Raw genomic sequence first — 22,032 nt, forward strand, 5'->3', positions numbered from 1 at the left:
ATAATAGCGTTAAGGAGTATGGCAAAATGTGGGTCAAGACAAAGTGTTGGAACAAGCTTGGGTGAATAGCCTGTTTTCCTATGAAGCTGCCAGATACTCAATTCTTTATTAGGTACCACACCTCTTCTTGGTTCCTTTACAATAGTCCCTGTTGATATGAGAGTTCATTCATTATTTCTTGGACTAATGGGACAACAAAAGTGCCAGTATAGAAAGTGTTTCACAAGCATATATTCTTATATAGTTTGGAACATGACATGTCAAGTGACTGCCAGGATGGTGGAAGGTGAGCTAGATAGACCTTGGCCTTTTGTCTAGCAAATTAGTATGTTCTCAGGACGTGCACATGCTGATGTTACTGTTTCTCAAACGGATACGACAGCAGCATGTGAACCTATTTGGCACAGAGCTCACAGCCAGTGGGCTCACTCTCTCGAACTCCATCCCACAATCCCTCTGACTCGCCCCCTTGCTTCCTTTAAGATCCATCTCAAGACCTCTCTCTTTGACTGTGCCTTTGATCACCCTCCTTTTCCCCTACTCTCCCAACCCCCAGCTCAGGTCTGAAACACTGACTGTCCAGCGCGTTGGGATGTCCTCCCGACGTGAAAGTCGCTATACAAATGTAATTTTGTTGTTGGCTCTTGAGAGGAAAAATGCCACAAAAAGAATAATGTGAGGGGTATAAGTCTCAACTGGCATTGCAAACAGCAATAATAATCCTTGCATTTGATACAGTGCCTTCTCACGTCTTCGAGGTGTCTCAAAGCGCTTCGCAGAATATACTGTAAAGTGAATTGACTAGATTTTGTGCATGAAACACAGAAGCCAATTGCGCACAACAGTGTCCCACAAACAGTCGTGGACTGAAGTGACCAATTCGTTTTGGGAAGAGATTATTACCCCCGGAAAAGCGATTTTCCCCCAATCCACCAACAACTGGGTTCCTAACCCCCTACCGTCCTGCTCGTTCCCTCCGCTCGGCGGGCTCCGGCCTGCTTCACACCCCCCCCCCCCCCCGCCCCGCGCCCCACTAACAGCGGGCGGGCCTTCTGCCACTCTGCCCCCACCCTCTGGAACTCCACCCCGCAGTCCCTCCGCCTCGCCCCCTTTAAGACCCTCCTCTTCGACCTCCCAGCTCCCCCCCCCCTCCCCGACCCCCAGCTCGGCTCCATAACTCTGCCCGTCCAGCGCTTGGGACGTCCTCCCGACGTGAAAGGCGCTTTACACATGTGATTTCGTCGTCGTCGTCGTTGTTGTTGTTGTGCCGACTTCACTGCCGGGAAACAGAGGCGCGTCTGGTAATTGGAAACTTGCCCCACGTTTGGGCCCCGCCCGGGAAGCGCGCGACAGGACTCGGCGGCCCCCAATGTACTCAGTACTGGAATATAAAGGCTTGAGGGCCGGTTACCGCTGCGGATACTGCGGGTCGGGCGACGGCAAAGTCTCCGCAGGTAAAAGTCACGGAGCGGAGCCCATTCCGCTCCAGAGAAGCCGCCGGCGGGAAGGGCTCCTCGGCCGGTGGTCGCCGTCAACGAGTCAAGTTAAAACAAGCGTCCTGTTGGTTGCGAGGGAGGGGGGGAGCGCGGTTTATTTACCCGTCGCTAAATTAAAACGTACAACAACCGCCATAACCGCGCGCGGCGGCGGTGGTGGGGTGAGGGGGTGGGGGGGGAGGAGAGTGACAGGACGATAACCGTTGACTGCGCACGCACTATTTCTCGCTCGCTCTGCGGCGAGCTTGTTGCGCAGGCGCTCTCGAACGAACCGCCGCCTCGCGCCGCCTCTCCTCTCCCGATTGGTCGGCGAGGGGAGTCGTGACTGGACGGCGCGCGCACGGCGGCGGCGGGCGGGGGTGGGTGGGTGGGGGGGGGGCAAATCAGTGTGACAGTTGGTTGCGCTTGCGCACTTTCGCTGACTCGCTCGTTCTCCCCGTGCGCGCGCGCGGCGGGGTTCTTGCGCAGGCGCATTCTCGCTGTGGCGAGGTTGCTGCGCAGGCGCGCTCGAGCGAGCGACTCCCCCCACCACCCAAGCGCTTCCTCTCTCGCGCACGCGCGGCTCTGGCCACTCAGCGAGGTTACCCAGATTACTGGGCGGCTTCACGCCCAAATTGGGCGGGTTGTTGTGCTTGGCGAGAGAGAGAGAGAGAGAGGGGGAGGCAGAACATCCGTTGGGCGGCGACGGGGGCGCCTGATTTTTAAAAGTTTTTTTTCAAGCGACACGAAAGTGCATGTAAACCTCGCCAAACGTGCCTCGCGCAGACCTTCGCTGACCAGCGTTTCGATCGGTACGATCGCCTGCGTCCCCTGAGGAGGGGCGCGACGGCGTAACATTGGGCTACTTTGGGCTGGACTTTGGGCTATCAAACGGGTTTGAATCACCTTGACGAACGGCCGCCGCCGCGGGGGCGCGGGGGTGGGGGCGGGGGGGGGGGTTGGGGGTAAGATGGCCGACGAAGGCGGTGTCACCATCCTGGAGTATTTCAGCGAAGACGAGGGCTACAAGTGCGGTTACTGCAAGGGGAGCGCCAGCAGTCACTCCAATGGTGAGCCCGTGATCGGGGGCTTGCGGGGGGGGGGGGGTCAGTGCTGCGGAGGCGGGGGTTATATACAGAGAGATGTGGGGGGGGTTTCTCTCTCCCATCATCCTCATCATGCAGTAAACATGGCTAAGGGTTGGGGGGGGGGTCAGTCTTCCTCGCAAAGGAGGAGCTGATGCTGACTTCAAGGGGGTGTTTGGTCAGTGAGGAGTTTGCGGCCAACCTTCTGCCCCGGGAGAGGGAAGGAGCAGAGAGCGCGAGCGAGGGGGGCGGGCGGGGAGGGAGGGAGGGAGGGAGGGGGGAGGGCAGGTAATATCACAGCAATAATAATCCTCGCCTTTGATACCGCGCCCGGTCGCGTCTTCCAGACGTCTCTCAAAGCGCTTCACGGAATGAATACGCTGTAAAGTGAATTGACCGTCTGTTTTGTGGGCGAATAAAGGGGAGGTCGCTGGGTAGGGGGAGGGGGGGAGGGAGGGGGGGGACGGAGGGAGAGGCAAAACCTACTCAAATCACGTTAACGATTCATACATCGCACATGCACCGCACAGGCTACGAATGACACTCTCGTTCCGAACAAAGGCCCTCTCCCTATCTTCAAAACACCCCATTGACCTCCCATATAAGGCCCACAAAAACATCCAGTCAAGTCACTTTACAGTATATTCCGTGAAGCGCTTTGAGACGTCTTGGAAGACACGATCAGGTGCTGCATCGAATGCAAGGATTGTTGTTATTGCGTAACAAGCCATCATTAACCTCTGGGGACCCTGCTTGCAGGTTGTTCTTAAATCGTTTAATTTCCTTAAGGAAACATGTTTACAACAAGTACCGCCGCCGTTGAAGAGAGAAAGAGTGCAAAATGTACCCTAACTTTCAAATGCAGCAATTATGTTGTTGTTGTTGTTGTAAGAGACTGGGTGTTCATTTAAAATTACGAGTGGCGTGTCAATCCTGAGCTGATACAGTTCCCAGAGATGACAAATCCTACAATATTGTTTCTTGAAGACTTGATCTTGAGTAATATAGATTATAATTTTGGATTGATGCCCTGTTTTCATATTTTACACCTGTACCTACCTTTGTTCTGATTTAAACTCTTTCTGTATATAATTCGAGTGCAGAATTTCTTCTGTAAGTGACATTTACCTGATAGTGAAACTAACAGTTGATGTTTATTATGAGTGGAAGGTGCGCAAGATATCCATTTCGTACTTTGTTTATATAACAAATTGTCCCAAACAATAAATATTTAGTACATTTTACAAGATGTTGTTACTAATTGTGTTTATTATGCACTTAGTACATTGGGTGTTGATGCAAAAACATGTTCAAATATAAATCTGTTGGATAACTCTTCAAACATTAAGATGAAGTCTAACTTCTACCATAATGTGGTGTTACACTGTTTCTTTTAAGTTGCTTCGTTTACAGTTTGGAAATTATTTTCTGCTGTTGGGAAAGGTAATGGCTCCCTACGTAAAAACAAATGCTCTCGATCTGGAGCTGAACGGTGTGTCTGTCCTGCAATATACTGGGTTATTCTTACAGGACCAGCAACTCTTATTTGCAATCACAGAGCAATTTCCTGAACTGGTTGCATGTTTAATTGTGCCATAAAATGGATCACTCATTTTAAAAAGGCAGAAAATTCCCAGAAAGTCTTCATTTTAGAATGAACCACTTGTACAGTGTGTTCCATCAGACTTTCTGTAACTTGTAAATTTGAAACAAATCTATGAATTAAGTTCATCTATCACAAGTTGAATGTGGTGGGAGGGGGATGTGGGCATAAAGTAAAGATGATGTCACAAGACATAATTATAACATTTTTTATTACTAACTGACTATCAAATTTATCTTTAATATTTGCTGCCATATTTGACAGTTCCAGGAATCATAAAGTGCTAACCTGTAGCTCAGTGGCTAGAGCGCTCGCCTTGCAAGCGAGAGACCTGGGTTCAATTCCGGGCAGTGCGAAACTTTGGGCAAGTTTCTTTACTCCACACGCCGAAAAATAATCCCTCAAGAAAAAAAAGCAATAAAATTGGTTACTTCAATCCACGACTGTTTGTGGGACGCTGCTGTGCGCAATTGGCTGCCGCGTTTCGCCCACAAATATACAGTCAACTCACTTTACAGTATATTCTGTGAAGCGCTTTGAGACGTCGAGAAGACTTGAAAAGTGTTATATCAAATGCAAGGATTATTATTATAAAACCCTTAAAAGTTTTTTGAAATTGACACTTTTTAATTGGTTCCAGCTGTATTAAAATTGCATTTGGTTAGTGTAATGTGAGGTGTTTAATGTATTTCTATTGCAGGAATGTGGGCTCATGCTATGACGGTCAAGGACTATCAAGATCTAATAGACCGAGGATGGAGAAGGCAAGTACTTTTGTTGAGTAACAACTTGTATGCTGTGATGAATTGTTGGCTAGCAATCTAGTACAGAAGATAATTTGCCTAATTAGTTTCTCTAATTTCAGTGAATTAATTGTTTCAAAATACAATAGTTTCTCTTCTGTTGGATCCCAGCAGAAACAACTGTAAATAACCTAACATCAATAACCTAACAAACCTACTTTTGAAGATTTTGTTGAAAAAAAGTTCCACAACAATTGCCTACAAAATATCCTTTGCCTTCAAAATACGTAGTCATTATAAATTACTGTAAATCCTTTGAAGCTTTTTGAGACAACCTCCCAATGTGAAAAGTGCTATATCAAATGCAAGGATTATTCGTATCATAATTTGTCTTTGTACTTGTGATTGCAGTGATAATTTAAAGTTTGTGGAGTCATACAATTGTTAAAATTACTTTTTTTTTGTGTAACGTCCAACACACAACTCTTAATTTTCATATGTTTTTAAGAACATATCTGAATATCTGAAAACGTCTTCCAGGATGTTCCTACAGGATGTTCCAACTTTCCAAACATCTTCTAAACATTTTCTGTGGTTTCTTTTGTCTCTCGGGGGACAAAACAACCAGATGGATTTTAACTCATTTCATAAACAGTACATTCCTGACTTTAAAATGTCAAAAGTACTGGGTGCTTCCCAGTGCAATTGGAGACCTAACCAAGAGAAATGGATGTGGGTTCACGTCCACGAACCTGAAAGAGATGAGATTGAATTCACGTGATCTCCAATCTTAACAGGAAAGCAAAATCTGAGAGAGAGCTGTTAGCATGGTAGAAGCCTGGGACCATGTTTCCTATCTCTCACCTATTAGTGTTCTGTGTTATTAAAGACCTAAAAAACAGTATAGTTTCCTTCTTTCTTGGGATTCCACGCATGCTAATTTCATGAGATACTTTTGCTTTTTGTGGTAAACTAAAAAGCAAGCTAAAAGTATTAACATACAGTATTACAGTATTAACCTCTTTTTGCAACAATAGCCAAAAATATCTGTTGCAGATCTTTCAGAAAGTTAGACTAATAGACAACAATTTGCATTTATATAGCATCCCTCACACAGTCTTCTTACAACTTTATAAAGTTAGAATGAGGTTACATTGTCTGTCTTCTAACAGATTCTCTAACTTTCAGGAGTGGCCTGTATGTTTACAAGCCTACAATGAAGAGAACGTGCTGTCCTCAGTATACTATAAGGTAGGACTTGTCTACTGTATTCATGTCACTAGTTCACTTTTTTCACCAAAATGCAATGTTTATTTTGGCAGAAAGGATGAGTCTTGCTCTAAAAATAGGCTCGGAGTTTGGCTATTTTTCCAGTCAAGATGGAAGGAATGCAACACACTTTCTGAACTTATTGCGTAGGACTGTTTCACTGTCAACCCCTTCCATAATGCTGAATCTCAATGAATTACATTGACTTCACAAAGTACATGGTCTAAACAAAACTGATCTTGTGCCTTTGTGATTATAGAAACCAAAGCATTCTAGGTCTCCAGAAACCTTATTGAGTTGACCCTAGAATACAGAAGAATTTCATGACTATATACATTTGTTCTAAGATATGTTGGTATGTTTGCTTCATAGTTTTATGAGGGGAAAAAAGTCTGCATATTGGAAACCAAACATCTTACAACTTTTAGATGAACACCATTCATTGAGCAAGATGACAGAATTTAAAACTGAAGCCAAGGACATTCTGATGTGACCTATATGTTAAAGATTTTGTACAATTCTCTTTGCAATGGTATTAAGAGATATAGAACAAAAACAGAAGTGGCTGGGAACACTCAGCAGGTCAGGCAGCATCTATGGAGAAAGGAAAGCGAGTCAACGAGTCAATAGATGCAGCCTGACCTGCTGAGTGTTTCCAGCAACTTCTGTTTTTGTTTCAGATTTCCAGAATCTGCAGTATTTTGCATTTTTTTTCAGAGATATAGAGATAGGAATGTGGAGTAAAGGCAGGGCAGTGGGATTGAAAGAATTACTGTGATCTTATAAAATGGCAGAACAGGTTTGATGAGTTTAGTTAACTAACTTAAGTGATGAACTGATTTAATGTATTAGAAAAAGTACAGGATAATGTGCTCCATACTTACCACTAAGTAAAATTGCCACAAAGTAGCCTGACGGCAACTATTTGAAAGCTCAGGATCAGTTATGTGGTGAACACAGAACCATTTGTTTATGGGCTCAATGTAATAAGGTTGTCTATGAGGCAGTGACATACATCCTGCCTTACACAATGGAAACAAACCTCCTTGACCAAATGTTCTAAGAATGTTTTGGGCTATACTAATTGTACCATCAAAATGGAGACTTAAGCGGTTGTTATCTCTTCTTCCCAGGTGTCATCCTTTAGACTATAAACTTTCCAAATCTGGCAAGAAAGTGTTGAAGAAAATGACAAAATTCCTTTCCAAAGGAGAAATACCAAAAGGAGACGGTGAGTGCATTCTGATTCTGTAACACTGATTTCAGAAAACGGTGATCTTCAATACTCCATTCCAGTCTTCAGTTCAAATGGCAGTGCAGTTTGTCTGTACTTCTTACAGTAGAAATCCTTACAATTAAACCTGTCTAAGAAGCTTTCCTGACTGCTGCCAATACTTTGCCATGTTTCTCTGTACAAGTGAAAGTTATAGAGGATACTTAGACACGATGGTGAGAGAGTACTGCTGGCATTTTATCTGCTGTGCTTCAAATTTTGACTCCTGAACATTAAAATAAAATGGTTATAATCTAGCATTATCTTTCTTGTTTGTTTATCTTTTGAAGCTGAACCAATGGATTCTCACTGTGAAGATGCTGGAAGTGGTGATTTATCTGTGCCGTGCACCTCAGAAGTTACTGTAAATATAGAGACACCTTTGAAAACTGTGAGCCTTGAAGAAGGAAAACAAGAGTCCCTTGACAAAGTGGAGACGGAACCTCAATCAGATGCTGCAAGAAAAGGAGAGCTCTGCCAAATTCATCCACCCACAGAGGCAAAGGACTCGATTTCTTCACCAAAGACTGTGCCTAAACCAGGTGTGATTTGCTGAAGTTTAGAATTTGTCTCGGTTTAAGAATCAACACTTTACACTAGAACATTTTTTTTAGTTTCTGCAGTTACCTCTTGTTTAGCTATTGCATCTCTCAAATTGCTACCCTGGTGAATGTTACCTATTTCACATCGTTTCAGTATTTTCTTTTTAAAGGTTCTTTTTTTTAAAAAAAGCAGACATTGTTTAGCAGCGAGTACATTCCTCTGTTTAGGTTCAAGCAAAGATTGAAAGTTCCTCTCCTATTTTCCAAAGAGAGAGAATCCTCCAAGCTGCCATCTCTTTATTATTCAACCCTTTCCGCTCTTTTGCTGATGTTTTTACTACTTTGTTCAAATTGCTTGACCTTTGTGCACATAGACTTCACTTCTCAAAGTCTTAATAGCTGAATCAGTCGGCTTTGATCTCCTGCACCCGCTTTGATTAGGCAATGATAATGGTTCTTTCCCATCTTCAGTTCTTTCTCTTGTAATCTCTTACAAGTGAAACAAGTGGCCGCCATATCTTACTTGCAATGATTTCTCACACTTGCTACAACAATAGAAATCCATTATCAGCATTCAAACCTTGTTATCTTCTGATCTAAATGGAATTCTCATATCTCTTCCACTGCTAAAGCTTCCTTCAATAAGTATGGTTTCCTAATTCGTGTAGATTTAAAAAATGCTTTTGTTATAGTTTGGTAGGTATAGTATGTGGAAAAGATTCCAGTTGGTGAGGAAACTAATTCTGAGTCAGTTAATGCCCTTTAATAAGGAGCTAGATCAAAATCTATTGCCAAAGGAAATTAACGGTTAAAGGGGATAGTAACAGTTTTGTTGGATTACTCTGGAATTTAAGAATTGAGAACTTTGAAGTTACAGAATCAACACAGTGTGTGTGGGGAGAGGACTCTGAAAACAATACATTAATTATGGAAGAACAATGGAGAGAATGGAGCTGTGGATGCTTTTATTTAACAAGTATCTACTTAACCATGGTAGGAGAAGCTCACTGCTAATGGGCTCTATAGCCCCATATGGCTCACCACCTTTCCACACGAGAGATAAGAAATCAGAGGGAAACAAATCGCCCGCAGCAAAGGAAGCATCTGCTCAATGCCCACTCTCTTTTTAACATCCATGTTGTACCGTTGCATGTGGTATCTTGTCACTTTCAGCACTAAAATGATTAGGATCACAGAAGACGTGATTTATACTTCCTGCTTTGAAATTACAATGATTATTACTGAGTGAAACCTGAATTGATTCACACCAACACGCAGTGCATGCAATCAAAGTGCAACAGTGCAAAACCACCTCCTTGCTTTCTGATCACATCCCTTAAACCGAGTTATATTTTTCCCAGCAATTCGTTCCGACTTCAGTGTTGATTTTTCACCAAAAACAGTGTAAAACTGGGCACAAGTGTAACAAAACTAACTGACCACTAGGTGACAGTGCAGCCTGCTGTTCTATTACAGTTTGGCATTTGAGAAAATAGTTATAGAACCGCTATAATATATTTACACAAGGTTACAAACAACTTATCCTGTTTAAAAAGAATAAATGAGTCAAGAAGAAACATGGAATAATTTCACGCACGCATGAATTTGTAACGGCCTTGTTTTATTTCTGCTCGGGTCAATTTTAGTTTAAACGGCAATAGGACTTTTTTTGGTTGTCTCACATTTGGGCGAGGCTTTTCTCTGGCAGAATTGTTTTAAGTTTAATTTTAGTTTAACAGCTTCAGAGTTAAAAGATGTTTAGATTGTGTGGAAGAGTCAAGTCTTTGCTTCATTAGAATTGTTTAAACAAGAACTTCCATGTTGGATTCCAAGAGGAAAAACACTTTAAATAAACTGGTCATTGCTCTGTGGATTTCTTCAGTATGTGAGTGCATGTTTAAAGTTTTGTTCACTTAGGGTTAGGGTTATTGCATTTAAGCCAGTGAAATAAAAACAAGAAAATCTAATCATTTAAATATTAGAAAAATCCAATTAGTAGAGCTGTGACAACCGCAGAAATCGATCTCTATAACCATAGAAATTCAGCCGTAGGAGGAGGCCATTCAGCTCATCTGAAGATCAGAATATGCATTTTCTTATCTATCGACTTTCAGAGAGCAAAGTTTAGTCAAGTGGCTCTTATGCGATTCTGGAGTGTGTCTGCTGGCAGGCGATTCACACCATGAGGCATCACAGCTGATCTTGGTTTTATACTGACCCATCATCCACATTGTGCAATTCTGGCAGAGTTAACTGGATTGTGCTGAATACTAAAGAAAATTCTGAGCATTTTATTTTTAGATCACGATCTTGCATTTGACTACATGTAGATTATGGCTATTGTATCTTGTACTTGGAATGAACAGGAAGTTGTTTGGTACATTGGAATTCTCTGCTTGGATCAGGCAAGCATTCATCTGGAATAAAGTATTTTCAAAAATGGATAATTTCTGTAACAGATTTTTCATAAGACTTCACTGGTTAGGTGTTAACAGAGACAAAAAAATGCATTCTGGATGACTGCAGACTTATTTATGTTCGCTATTTCACTTAGTTGTCTCTATATAGGAATATGCAAGACTGGTAAAAAGCTCTGTTTGGCCAACCAATCCTAGCATTTTTTTTAAATTAAAATGCCATATTGCTGTCTCTATTGATTTTATTTGCCAACTAACGATTTAATTCCCACCCTTGAATAGTTGTTTTTATTGTTGTAGATTGGCCTTTTTGGAAAAGTAACAGGAAGTTTGCCAGAATTTGCCGTTGGGGGTAATGCTGCTTTAGTTGGTGAAAATCCAGCAATATTGCCATGAAATCTGTGAGATCCCCATATGTGTATATTGTGGAATCCTTGGTCTGATTTGAATGTTCTTTAGCATGGTGATGGGTGTACTCATGTGTTAGACCCACGACTGTCCAAAAAAGAACTGAAACATTAAGAATGTAGGTCTGGGCCAATTTAAAATCTAGCTGAACTGTTCAGTATTCTAAGTGCAGATATTTTAACTTTTATAAGTTTATTTGGATTTAAGGAAAGCTGCTTTGGGAAATCAGTACCCTCCGTGGTCTTAGGATGAAAGTGCAAGGAAAATTTAAATCTTATTAGATTTTTTAGATATTACAATTTCAAGGCTACTGAATTAAGATTGCTCGTTTATCTAGCACAATATTCACCAGTCACTCTTGATATTTTTAAATGTATTTCAGTGGATTGCAAACAGAATACATGTATTTCTTAAGCACGGGATATCTTCTGTCTTACTTCTATATTAAACAACCATATTAGTTTCATAGAAAATGGTGCTTTAATATTTCAGCATTAATTTAGAAGTTAAAGGAAAGTCTAGGGCAAGCGCTTATTGTTCAAAGAACCCCTCACCCGAACTAAACAGAGAAAAAATATTATCAATATATTTTATTTTCAGCTAGGCATCCTTGCATTCAATTAGTTTGGGACCCTTATCCATAACTGAGAGGGTGCTCCATCCAGAGAGGAGAACCTGCATTTAGTTTAACAAGGGCGGGTGCTGTGGTAGCCCAAGAAAACAAGTATTTTTATAAAACTGGTTGTGGAGACATTGATATTTACTTCACTTTTAGAAATTCATGCAAACTTTTTTTTAATAAATACAGTTTGCTGCCTGTGAAAGTGTCCAATAGATCCATAGAACAGTCAATTCACTTTACAGTATATTCTGTGAAGCACTTTGAGACGTCTGGAAGACGTGATAAGGTGCCATATCAAATGGAAGGATTATTATTATTTTATTATAGACTCTATTAGAAGAATTCAACAGACATTTTTTTCCCTGAGTTCTCCTTACCCCCAATACACACACACACACATATATATATATATATATAGGGCAGATATTTGCAGAGAAATATATGTGGTCCATATATATATATGTGTGGACCACATATATTTCTCTGCAAATATCTGCCCTGTTGGTATTTTTTAAACAAATAATTTCTTCGCTACATGGGTAAAACTGAAGGAAATAGTTGCCTTTCCTTTATTGCAGCAAACAGGATGTCATTGTGTAAACTATTGATATTGGATGTTAAAAGGATTATGATGGAATCCATCCAGCATTTCGTGATTTAGAGGAAATATCTTTAATAGCCTGGGTGAATGAATTGTAAATATTCCATACAGTCTGTTTACGCTAGGAGAGATGGATGGCTTTCAAAACGCACTTGGTTTTTTGTGTATCAGCAGTCTGGATCCAAAAATACATTTTTTTTTTAAAAAATAGCTTTTTTTTAAACCCTCTTCTGACTTGTTCTTGGGTAAAGTTCTCTGGGTGTTGTCTCGCCTGAGGTATTTTGTCCGTTCTTCGTGGATTGTGAAATGTTGACAGTCTTCAAAAATGAGAGCATTCCCAACTGATCCCAAACCAGTTATTGCCTCATTAGGGTTAGGGATCGGGGAAGGTTGGAGAGGAAAGTGGCTGAGCCGGTGTCACTTCCTGCACCTGCACACAAGCCTGCATCATTTTCTGCACCTTCGATGCTTTATTTTTTATTTGTCGGTCTGCTTTAGTTTTGAGTTTTAACAAAGTGATGTCTTCACTAAAGGGCAAGGAGCCGATCCGAGTAAACCACCTTGCCGTAAAGCAAAGGAGGTTCGGAGGGAGAGAAAACTGCAAAAACTCCTACAGCAACATACAGAAGCAGTTGATATGTCTCAACAAGAAACCTCTTGTGCCCAACCACTTGCACTGCAGCACCAAATCCCTCAAGCCAACCAGCCAAAATCAATTGACGAATTCATATCCGAGTCTCTATCTACAATTGCAGCACATCAACTCGAGGTACTTTGTCATAATATTCTCAGAATTCTTCTGAGACTTTGGTAATTTACTTACATTAATTCTACAGAAGTATTATTTCAAATAATGGAATTAATATTAACCATTTGTCAGATCTTAGCACTTTAACATACATGTTTAATAATCAAGTAAGTATTTTAATAACTTTTTGATCAGAACTCATCATTTAAATTTTTTTAAAAAAAATTATTGGAATCCATAATTTTTATCTCAACAGCAGCTATGATTCTTTGCACGTCACTTTATTTTAGCTTTTAAATATTTAATCGAATTTTCTCCAAACGTAATAAATATACTTCGTAAGTGTTTTTACAGGATATAAACTTGTGTGTCTGGATTTACTAAAAATCCTTGCATTTGATGTAGCACCTGACATGTCAGAACTACTCACAGAGCTTCACAGTAGTTACAATCACTGCAATGATTGTGTATTTTTAGGTGAACACTTCAGCCAGTTTTGTGCATAGCAGTGTTCCACAAGCATCCCGGAGGCGATGACCAAATTAACTGAAGGGTTGTTAGCCAGCACACTGGGAGAAGCTTATTGCGATTTGAGTGTTTTCTCTTATCAAGGGTTATTTAACAACACATCATGCAGACGGGACCTCGGTTTAACGTTTCATCGAAAGGACAGTACCTCTAACAAAGCAGGGCTTCCACAGCACTACGATGGAATGTCAGCCTAGACCAAAGTCACTTAGATAAGAATTGAACCCACACCCTTGTGACCCAGAGGCTATATTGCCACCAACTGACCTACGGATTTGATGTCCTTTTTTTTTACTTCCCACTGAAGTATACCGTTAGAAACTTCCATTCTTGTTTCCGCAGATTCTTGAGAAGTAAACATTTTAAATTAGATGAGATTTGTATCCATTCGGGCATAAATGGAGGGGAAACAAACTTGGCAATGAGATGTCTAAAAAATTCAGTAACTTATAACAGGAATTTGTGAATAGTTTCAATATTTTTGTGGTAAAGGAAGCATCTAAAAGAAAACTGAAGAAAGCATACTTCTGGGGAACAATCTCTACTGATTTAAGTTGATGTTGGCACCGAAAGCGTTCGGTGATACTTTCTAGCAGTAAAAAAAAACGAATCTAGATAAAACCCGCAGGTTTTCAAAACAGCTGGTCCTGTTTAAAATACTTTAAGCTGCATAAACGTTAATAAACATGGTCTACCTTGATGGTATTGTGTGTGTGTTACGTACTCATTTTGTTTCTGGTGCTTTTGAATATAATTTCACAATCTTTTTTCACTGTTTTGTAGACATGGGATTTTGTACACACCGACAGCACTTTCCAGCTTTATTTGTTTTTGTTGAGGTGTGAGTTGCATTCAAGAAATTAGGTCCTACATTGGGGGAAAAAAAATCCTAACAAATTAGTCAGCTGTAAGCCATCTAAATTTCATATGAATTTGACATCATAGAAAAATACAGTAAGCCGCTTGTATGATGTTTACATTCCTTCCTCACCTCCTAATAAACAGTAGAGGGCAGTCTTTACACATCCTTTTTATTAAAAAACTACAGGAACCGACAATTGCCAGGCTTCCCTAATCTTTCCCTTGCGTGGACTAGAAAGGGTCTGCTAAATCTATATCCTGCTCCAGAGGATAGCAAACTTGATGTAAAAGCAGTTTTTTTATGTAATATCAGTGTTTTAATAATCTCGTATTAAAAATTTAACTGAAAAAAATTGGATGCCGGTGTTTATGACTGTAAAATTCTAACATTTTGGAATGCTTTTTCATTCATATTTTGGAACCCTTCAAGTTAAATGCGTATGTTTCTTTATCTTTTCCATTAGACACCATGACATTCCCAAAGGATTTCAGAATTTGGGGAAACAACAAGATATTAATAAAAGGGAGGGTCACAAGAATGGTCAGGAAAGAACAGATACCCTGTTCTCTGACAGGTTGCTTAATGGGCTTGTTTTCTGCAGTCCATGTTTGTTTGTTTTTTGTCTTCCGTTATCACAATGTGTACATGCTTTCTAAAGAAGATCAGGTGTTAGCTTGGATCAGTTGGAAGCGTTCTTGCTTCTGATTCAGAAGGTTTTGGGTTCAAATTCCATATCGTTAAGGATTCCATGGCACAGTTCGCAAAGTGAAGCATGTTTTTCCTGATGTCCTGGTCAACAGACTCCCAGATAAAATTGCTTCATAGCTCTTTGGAACATTCCCGTCTGCAAATTGGCTGCAAATTTTGCCAACCGATACACAATCACTGCACTTTACAATAAAATGCATTGAAGCGCTTTGAGATGTCTCAACATAAGGCGCTATATCAAATACAAGAATCATTAATATATTCCTCTGTGTCCACAATTGCAATTTGGATGTTGATACATGAGAGGAACTATTTGTGAGTGTTACAAATCTGTTTGATGCATGATTTCTGATTCAGAAAATGAGATTAAATAATCTGTCTGTATATTTCTATATATTATGTTGATGCACATTGTTTCATGTATCATTTTGGCTGAGTATGGGCAACAGCAATGTGCTTCCATTCTTCTGCACACCCTAATCAATCGATAGGAAGTGCGGAAAACTGCTCTATTAAGAGTCCATCACCCTGCTGGAACCATCAGGCCTTCTCTCTGCACCTCCCCTTTATTCTAATTCAGGATCAGGATTTTACCTTGTGGTATATCATTGACATAAAATAGTTGGATGCCTTGCACATAATAGGCAAAAATGTTGGCACAGTAACTATTGTGGGTTTTTAATTAAAGACCATTTTTAAAGTTATAATATTTAAATTTTAGATGGTCCTTGGTTAGGTTAGAATGCCTGTGCTTTATGTAATGAGCTACTTGATGTTAGACAAACATGACAGCTAGTCTGAATCAGTTTTGTCCTGCAAACAGCAATAAAATGATTGACCGATTAATCTGTTCTTGAAGAATGTGGATGAGGAATATCACAAGGATCCAAAGAACTCCGTTTTCTTCCTTGATTCAATATAAAATGTTCACAAATTTCTTTTGAGTGTCCAATGTCTGAACCAACTGGGAATTGCATGAATTCACACACTGTGCAATTAGTACTGCCTTTTTAAGAAAGTACTCTATTTATAGAATTCAATCTTTTATAAAATGCAAAATGCAGGCCTGAAAATCTATTTGTTTTGCAACAGTGGGTCTTACAGTGAATAATCGAGCTCCCACAAATCAAAAATTAAGCAAAGTGTTTACATTTTGAAATCTGTTTCTTATTGATCCAGTTTTCATTGACGATGAACCTAATACAATCTGTTGAATCTTTGCTCCCACTTTTAAAAAAAATCATGCAAGCCCCACTCATTAAACGTTTATGTGTTTGTATTATAATAATAATTGTTTTGTTTTCCATATGTGTTAACGTGGAAAATATGTGTTAATATGTGTCAATGTTGCTGCATTTCTTTTGATATTTCTATTTAAAGAGTAAAATGTTTACAATTGAGTATATGTGGTTGTCCGTTTTATAAATATTGGAAATTCGAATGGATGAAATGTTCATTTACATTCTGAACTTTATTAACAATCAGCATTTTTGTTTTGCCTTCTGAAGGTGAGGTTAGTGAGATCTTCTCCACCAGGCTCCCAGTTCAAAGACACTTTTCAGGAGTCTTACCTGCTCTATAAAAAGTACCAGATGGTTATCCACAAGGACCCTCCTGAAAAAGCAACCGAATCACAGGTCAGAATAAGATGGAACTAATTCAGAAACAGCTAGCGGTAAAGGATCCTCACTTTGCTTCAAGACAATTTGCCAATTTTTGTTTGTCATTTTACCGATAGATTGTGTTCAATTTGTTAGCTTGGAGATTATCAAATTAATAATAATCCTTGCATTTGATATAGTGCTTTTCACGTCTTCTAGACGTCTCAAAGCGCTTCACAGAATATAGTGTAAAGTGAATTAACTGTATTTGTGGGTGAAACACGGCAGCCAATTGTGCACAGAAGTGTCCCACAAACAGTTGTGGATTGACGTGACCAATTTATTATTGTTTTTTTCTCTGGAGGGATTATTATCAGGTGTGTGGAGTAAAGAAACTTGCCCAAGGTTTTGGCACTGCCGGAAATCGAACCCAGTTCTCTCGCTTGCGAGGCGAGTGCTCTAACCCCTGAGCTACAGGACTTCACTTATCTCTAAAGACAGTAAGTCACTGAGAATAAATCATTTGGAAAAAAAGTCTGTGTTAGTGCATGTGTACAACCAGTTCTTTAATGTATGGTAGCCATTTGTGGGTTCATTAAAACTTTGCCTCATAATTTGTGGTAAATTGGATAGTTTATAAGAGAAACCTACTCACTAGGATAAGAAAACCCTTGGATGCAAGTAAATGAGCAAATCTATTCTCATTACAATAATATTGGCCTCTTTGCTATGCCTATAACATATATACCATTTTATCAAATTTTATTGGATAATGGCTATGACATCTTGACTAGGTTAATGCAGTCTGGTGAACTGTTTGATTAATCCTTCCACTATAATTGAACATATTAAAACTTAGTGTGGTTATTTGCAAATTCTGTGGCTGGCACTTCAAAAGTGAATAGAAACACTTTAAAATTCTAACAGTGACAACAGTCAAACTAGAACTTAAGTATTACTTTTTTTTGTTGTAAAAATATTTCATCTATACAACGTCTTAAAATATTAAATATTATTTGGCTTTGTAATATTGAATGAACAATTATTGCACATTTTGCTGAGCAATACAGAGTAATCATTTATGCCATTAAATCATGAGTGTGTTACTTACTTAATGTAGGAATGGATATCTAATTTTAAGGAAAATAAGGGCTTATTACAAGTTTGTTGATCAGCTTATGTAATAGTCAAATGATTTGGAGCAGAATTGCTACCTATTTCCTGCTTCAAAATCCAATTTGCTGATAGTTGAGCTTAGTTCAAGAGAACTCCGTACGAGTACAATTAGGTGCCTTTGGCTCCCCATTAATGGCAACCTCTGGTTAGAATTTTAATGTTTTAATTTTAATGTTTAAAGAACCAGGAAGGAGACTGGCACTTGAATAAGGCTGAAAAGCTGAAAGGATTGCCAGGTCCTCAGTCTAGTTTTGGCAATGATCTCCAGCGCAGCTTACTTTAGGACAGAAAAACGGAAACTGTCGTACTCTATTTTCACATCAATTCAATTTTACATTGAATGTTGTTATAAATAGGGCATTAGATCTTCTTTGTTGACCAGCAGTTCCCACACACTCTGCTTTGTTGTCAGGGTCAGCAGTCAAGCATTTTATGGTGCTTCACCTAGCAACTGGGTTGAGTTGATGGAAACTTGATTGAATGTGTTGGTAAGCAGGTAGCACTGACCTGTCCCAAAACTCAAACCTACAGTTTGAGCATTAACTTGATCGTAGAGCAGCACCCAAAAGAATATAACTCAACCGAATAATATGCCTATTACCTTGATATGTCCTGTAATTGGTTGCTTGTGGATTTAAAATGGCCCCATTTAAATAGGTTTTTGAACTGGATATGGAGGAGAACCTGCACTAACTTTACCTTCAGTGGTTTTAAAAAAAAAGGTAAATCTTTTAAGATGACTTCCATTCTCCATTGTAAAAGTGTTTTCTGTGATTACTTTGAAAACTCACATGGATCTCCTGCTCTGAAGGTGAAACTAGTGCCTGTCTCCTCCGAGGATCCAGATTTCACTGAATCCTTTAAGCAGTCAGCGACTTTGTATGCCAAGTATCAGATGGTTGTGCACCACGATTCACCTGATGAATGTAGTGAATCAGAGGTACCATTTTTTGCATTTATTACACTTTCTATTTTAATATCTCATTAACCTATTATCACACTAATATTTCAACAATAACATTGTTAAAGCAATAAGCACTTTGTTACTAACCAACCTCTTTTATATAACAGTACTAAAGCACATTCACACCGATTAAGTTTGCACATCATGCGTTGCGAATATAGTGCTTAGTCTCTTCCACTTGTTGCAAACACAATTTACACAATAAAATAGGTTTGGGATGAGATGTTTTCTAATCAATGACAGCAACTTTTTTTTATTTTGGAAATTAGTTTTTGTGCCCAGATTATGATGTTGGACTACTTGGCATAATGTAGCTCATTGATATTGTATAAATTGAAGAATTCTGCATTTATTTTTTCCCTTTTGGTTTGAGAATGTTCAGGGTAGCTTTTAAAATGCCACACATGTTTGAATACAAGTGAAAAATTGAAATACAGAAAAAAAGAAAATAGTAAAATAAAAGTAGGTCAGGGAGAGAATTGGGAAATATTCTAATGCACACGATTAACACTAAATTCTCAACAATAGGCATTTTTACAAGTTGTGTTTCCTTGGTAACTGGTTGCTTTCCGTTTCACTTATCATTTTCTGATGTGCTGGAATATTCAAATTGTGGGAATCTATATTTCTGCCATCCTGGCACAAATACAACCTGAATGTTTGTGCCTTAATGTTTCAATATTTTCTTGGTTGATAAATTCTGAAGATATATGGATAATAGAAATCTTTGTGGGGCAGAGTAGGATAAGTGTGAATAGCAATTTATCCATTCCTGATGCAGCTGCTGATTTGATTTGTCTCCTGTAATAAGTTAAGCTAAAACATAAAGTTCTGTACGTACCTAACCTTAGTAGTACCTTGGCTTCCGATGTCTGCTCGATCTTCAATAGCGAGAGACCAAATGAGCAACTGGGGAATATCTTAGGGAAGCAAAGTATAACAATTGAGCCAGGTTAATGTTTTGCACAGGTCTGTGGACATTTTAATGTATTCTTTTCCGTTTTGCCATTTGCTTATATTTTCACACTAACCTGGAAATTGTAGTCCAGTTAGCTTTACATTTGTAGTTGGAGAAATATTTGAAAATGCAAAATGGGATGATTTCTCATTGTAAGTGAATGGAGGCTGTAAGCAAAAGCTGACACAGATGCATAACTCACTAATGTACTAGAATTATTTAAGAATCTAATATTAAAAATGTGGATGAAAGGAATTCAGTGAACATTGTTTACTTGGACTATCAAAAGTCATTTGATAAAGCTTCATATGAGAGCCCTTGACACCTTATGAAATCAAAGCCTCAAAACTGGTTTGGCAATGAAAAGCAGAAAGTAATGACTATAATGCAGCCCATCATTCTTTTCGGTTTGCTTTTTGCTGCCTCACAGTATTTTGGATCAGTGAGCAAAGGAGTCAATTAACACCCCTAGGTCTCTTTCAACTTTTTCTTTATAAATTCAGTTCCCTCCATGGAATTTTTTTTTTAGCAGTTACTCTCTTTCTTGGCTTTTTATACAGGTTATTCCATTTTGGATTTGTTACTGAATTGCTTGCAGGATTATCCATATGGTCTCTATACACTAAATTCCCCAGGAGTGAAATCCATGGTCAGAGTAGATGTCAAATGATTTTGTAAAATTGATTCATCTTCTTCCAGGTTTTGTTTGTAAAGAGATGGAGTAGACATATTGCACATTTTCTGCGAAAGGAAGCACGGTTCTGATCCAAATGACCCATTGTTCCATCCTCTATGTGGGAATTTGGTAAATATTGTTTTGTGTAGTTGGCTTGGTGAAAGTGTAAGTAAAGTTCACTCACCTCATCTGTTCTCCACCCCCCCCCCCCCTTCCCCCCACCCCACCCCATACAAATAGATATTTGTTGTGTGTTTATTTAATGTGAAATTCCCCCCCACACACACTTTATTTAAATGGACGTGGGACAAAACAAATGTGAACTACAGAATCTAGGGATGCATCTTATTACCTAGACCTGAGATTATTGTGTTTTATTGGTCTGGAGGTTAGAGTTTAAGGTCAAAGGGGACATCTGTGAAAACACTGCCAAGCCAGGCAGTGAATTTTGACCCAAACCTTTTGTGTAACAGTATATAGGTATGTCTGGAGGTGATTTATATTAGGAGGCAAATGCCATTACTACAAAAGTGGCCAATATTAATTCAAGAAGATTGTGTCTGATAACTATTCAGTGCTGTCAGACTTCTTAATACAGTATTTAAATTAATATTTTTAATTCTTCCTTTACCTTCCTTTTCTGTTTTGCATTTCACTATTCCAACAACCAATGATCATTGTGTATTTCACTTACAAAACTGGAAGAAAATTTAAATAGTGCTCTGTTTCTACATTAGTCCAGTTACGTTTCTGAATATAAATGAAGAAACTGAAGTTGAATTCCTTTTATTGTGGCTGTGCCATCAAGCAAACAGTCATCAAACAGTATTGCAAACTGTTAAACCATGTTTAATTACAATGGCATTTAGCCAGCAAGCATTTATTTTCAGAAAAGACTTGAGAAGTTATACAAGAGGGGATTTAATTAGGCTTTGGTGAGGTCAGTACCGATTTCCAAACATATACAACAGTATAACCCTCTCTGGGGATTGTGGACTTTTTGTCTTTGCCAATCAAGACAACTGTTATTTAATTTTTAGGTGTTCTACTTTGCATGATGACAGATGATGTTGACCAGAAACAATAGGGTCTAATTTGTGGTATTTCTTAATGAGATTTCTTTAAAAATCTAAGTAGCACAAATGGAGTCTCCTTCTAACGAAAAGTGAGTCATACCGACTCATGAGAACTCCACTGGAACACAATATGTTTCCAGAGTTCTTCCTGTGGGCTGCCTGGGAATTTTAATGGCATCTAAGGAATACCATTAAGAAATTAATGGTATTAATTAATGATATTAGCTCAGATTATTCTCCTTGGAGCAGAGAAGGTTAAGAGGAGACTTAATAAAAGTTTGCAAAATTATGAGGCAATTCAATGGGGTGAACAAGGAGAAACTTTCCACTGGCGGATGGGTCTGTAACCCGAGGACACCGATTTAAAATAGCTGGTAAAAGAAATGGAGGGGAGGTGAGGAGAATTTTCTTTTACACAACAAGTTGTTCGGATCTGGAATGCATTGCCTGAAAGGGTAGTGGAAGCCGTTTCGATAACAACTTTCAAGAGAGAAGTAGATAATTATTTGGGAGGACAAGTTTGTAGGGCTATGGGGAGAGAGCGGGGGAGTGGGATTGATTTGGGTAGCTCTTTTCAAAGAGCCGGCACAGACATGATGGGCCGAATGGCCTCCTTCTGTGCTGTATAATTCTATGATTCTATGAAATTCTATAAAATGGTGGAGAGGAAGTTCCTTAAAAATAAAATTAAATGATT

The 22,032-nt window shown here is 39.3% G+C and overlaps 1 protein-coding gene across 4 annotated transcripts in view; it reads left to right on the forward strand.

Annotated features, from left to right (window-relative positions):
• Positions 1–2,415: 2,415 nt before the first annotated feature.
• The window catches only part of LOC103185427 (arginyl-tRNA--protein transferase 1), a 97,125-nt gene continuing 77,508 nt past the window's right edge, over positions 2,416–22,032 (forward strand). For 2 of the 4 annotated variants that reach the window (XM_042336741.1, XM_042336742.1), the window contains exons 1-8: positions 2,416–2,545; positions 4,864–4,927; positions 6,095–6,157; positions 7,309–7,406; positions 7,739–7,990; positions 12,572–12,807; positions 16,393–16,521; positions 18,473–18,601. In XM_042336741.1, coding sequence (XP_042192675.1) covers positions 2,446–2,545; positions 4,864–4,927; positions 6,095–6,157; positions 7,309–7,406; positions 7,739–7,990; positions 12,572–12,807; positions 16,393–16,521; positions 18,473–18,601 — 1,071 coding nt within the window. In that variant the 5' untranslated portion in view covers positions 2,416–2,445. The remainder of the gene's footprint in view (positions 2,546–4,863; positions 4,928–6,094; positions 6,158–7,308; positions 7,407–7,738; positions 7,991–12,571; positions 12,808–16,392; positions 16,522–18,472; positions 18,602–22,032) is intronic. The other 2 variants (XM_007903904.2, XM_007903905.2) reach the window with 2 other exon arrangements.

The sequence above is a fragment of the Callorhinchus milii genome, unplaced genomic scaffold, assembly GCF_018977255.1.
Source record: "Callorhinchus milii isolate IMCB2004 unplaced genomic scaffold, IMCB_Cmil_1.0 Scaffold7, whole genome shotgun sequence".
NCBI lineage: Eukaryota > Metazoa > Chordata > Chondrichthyes > Chimaeriformes > Callorhinchidae > Callorhinchus > Callorhinchus milii.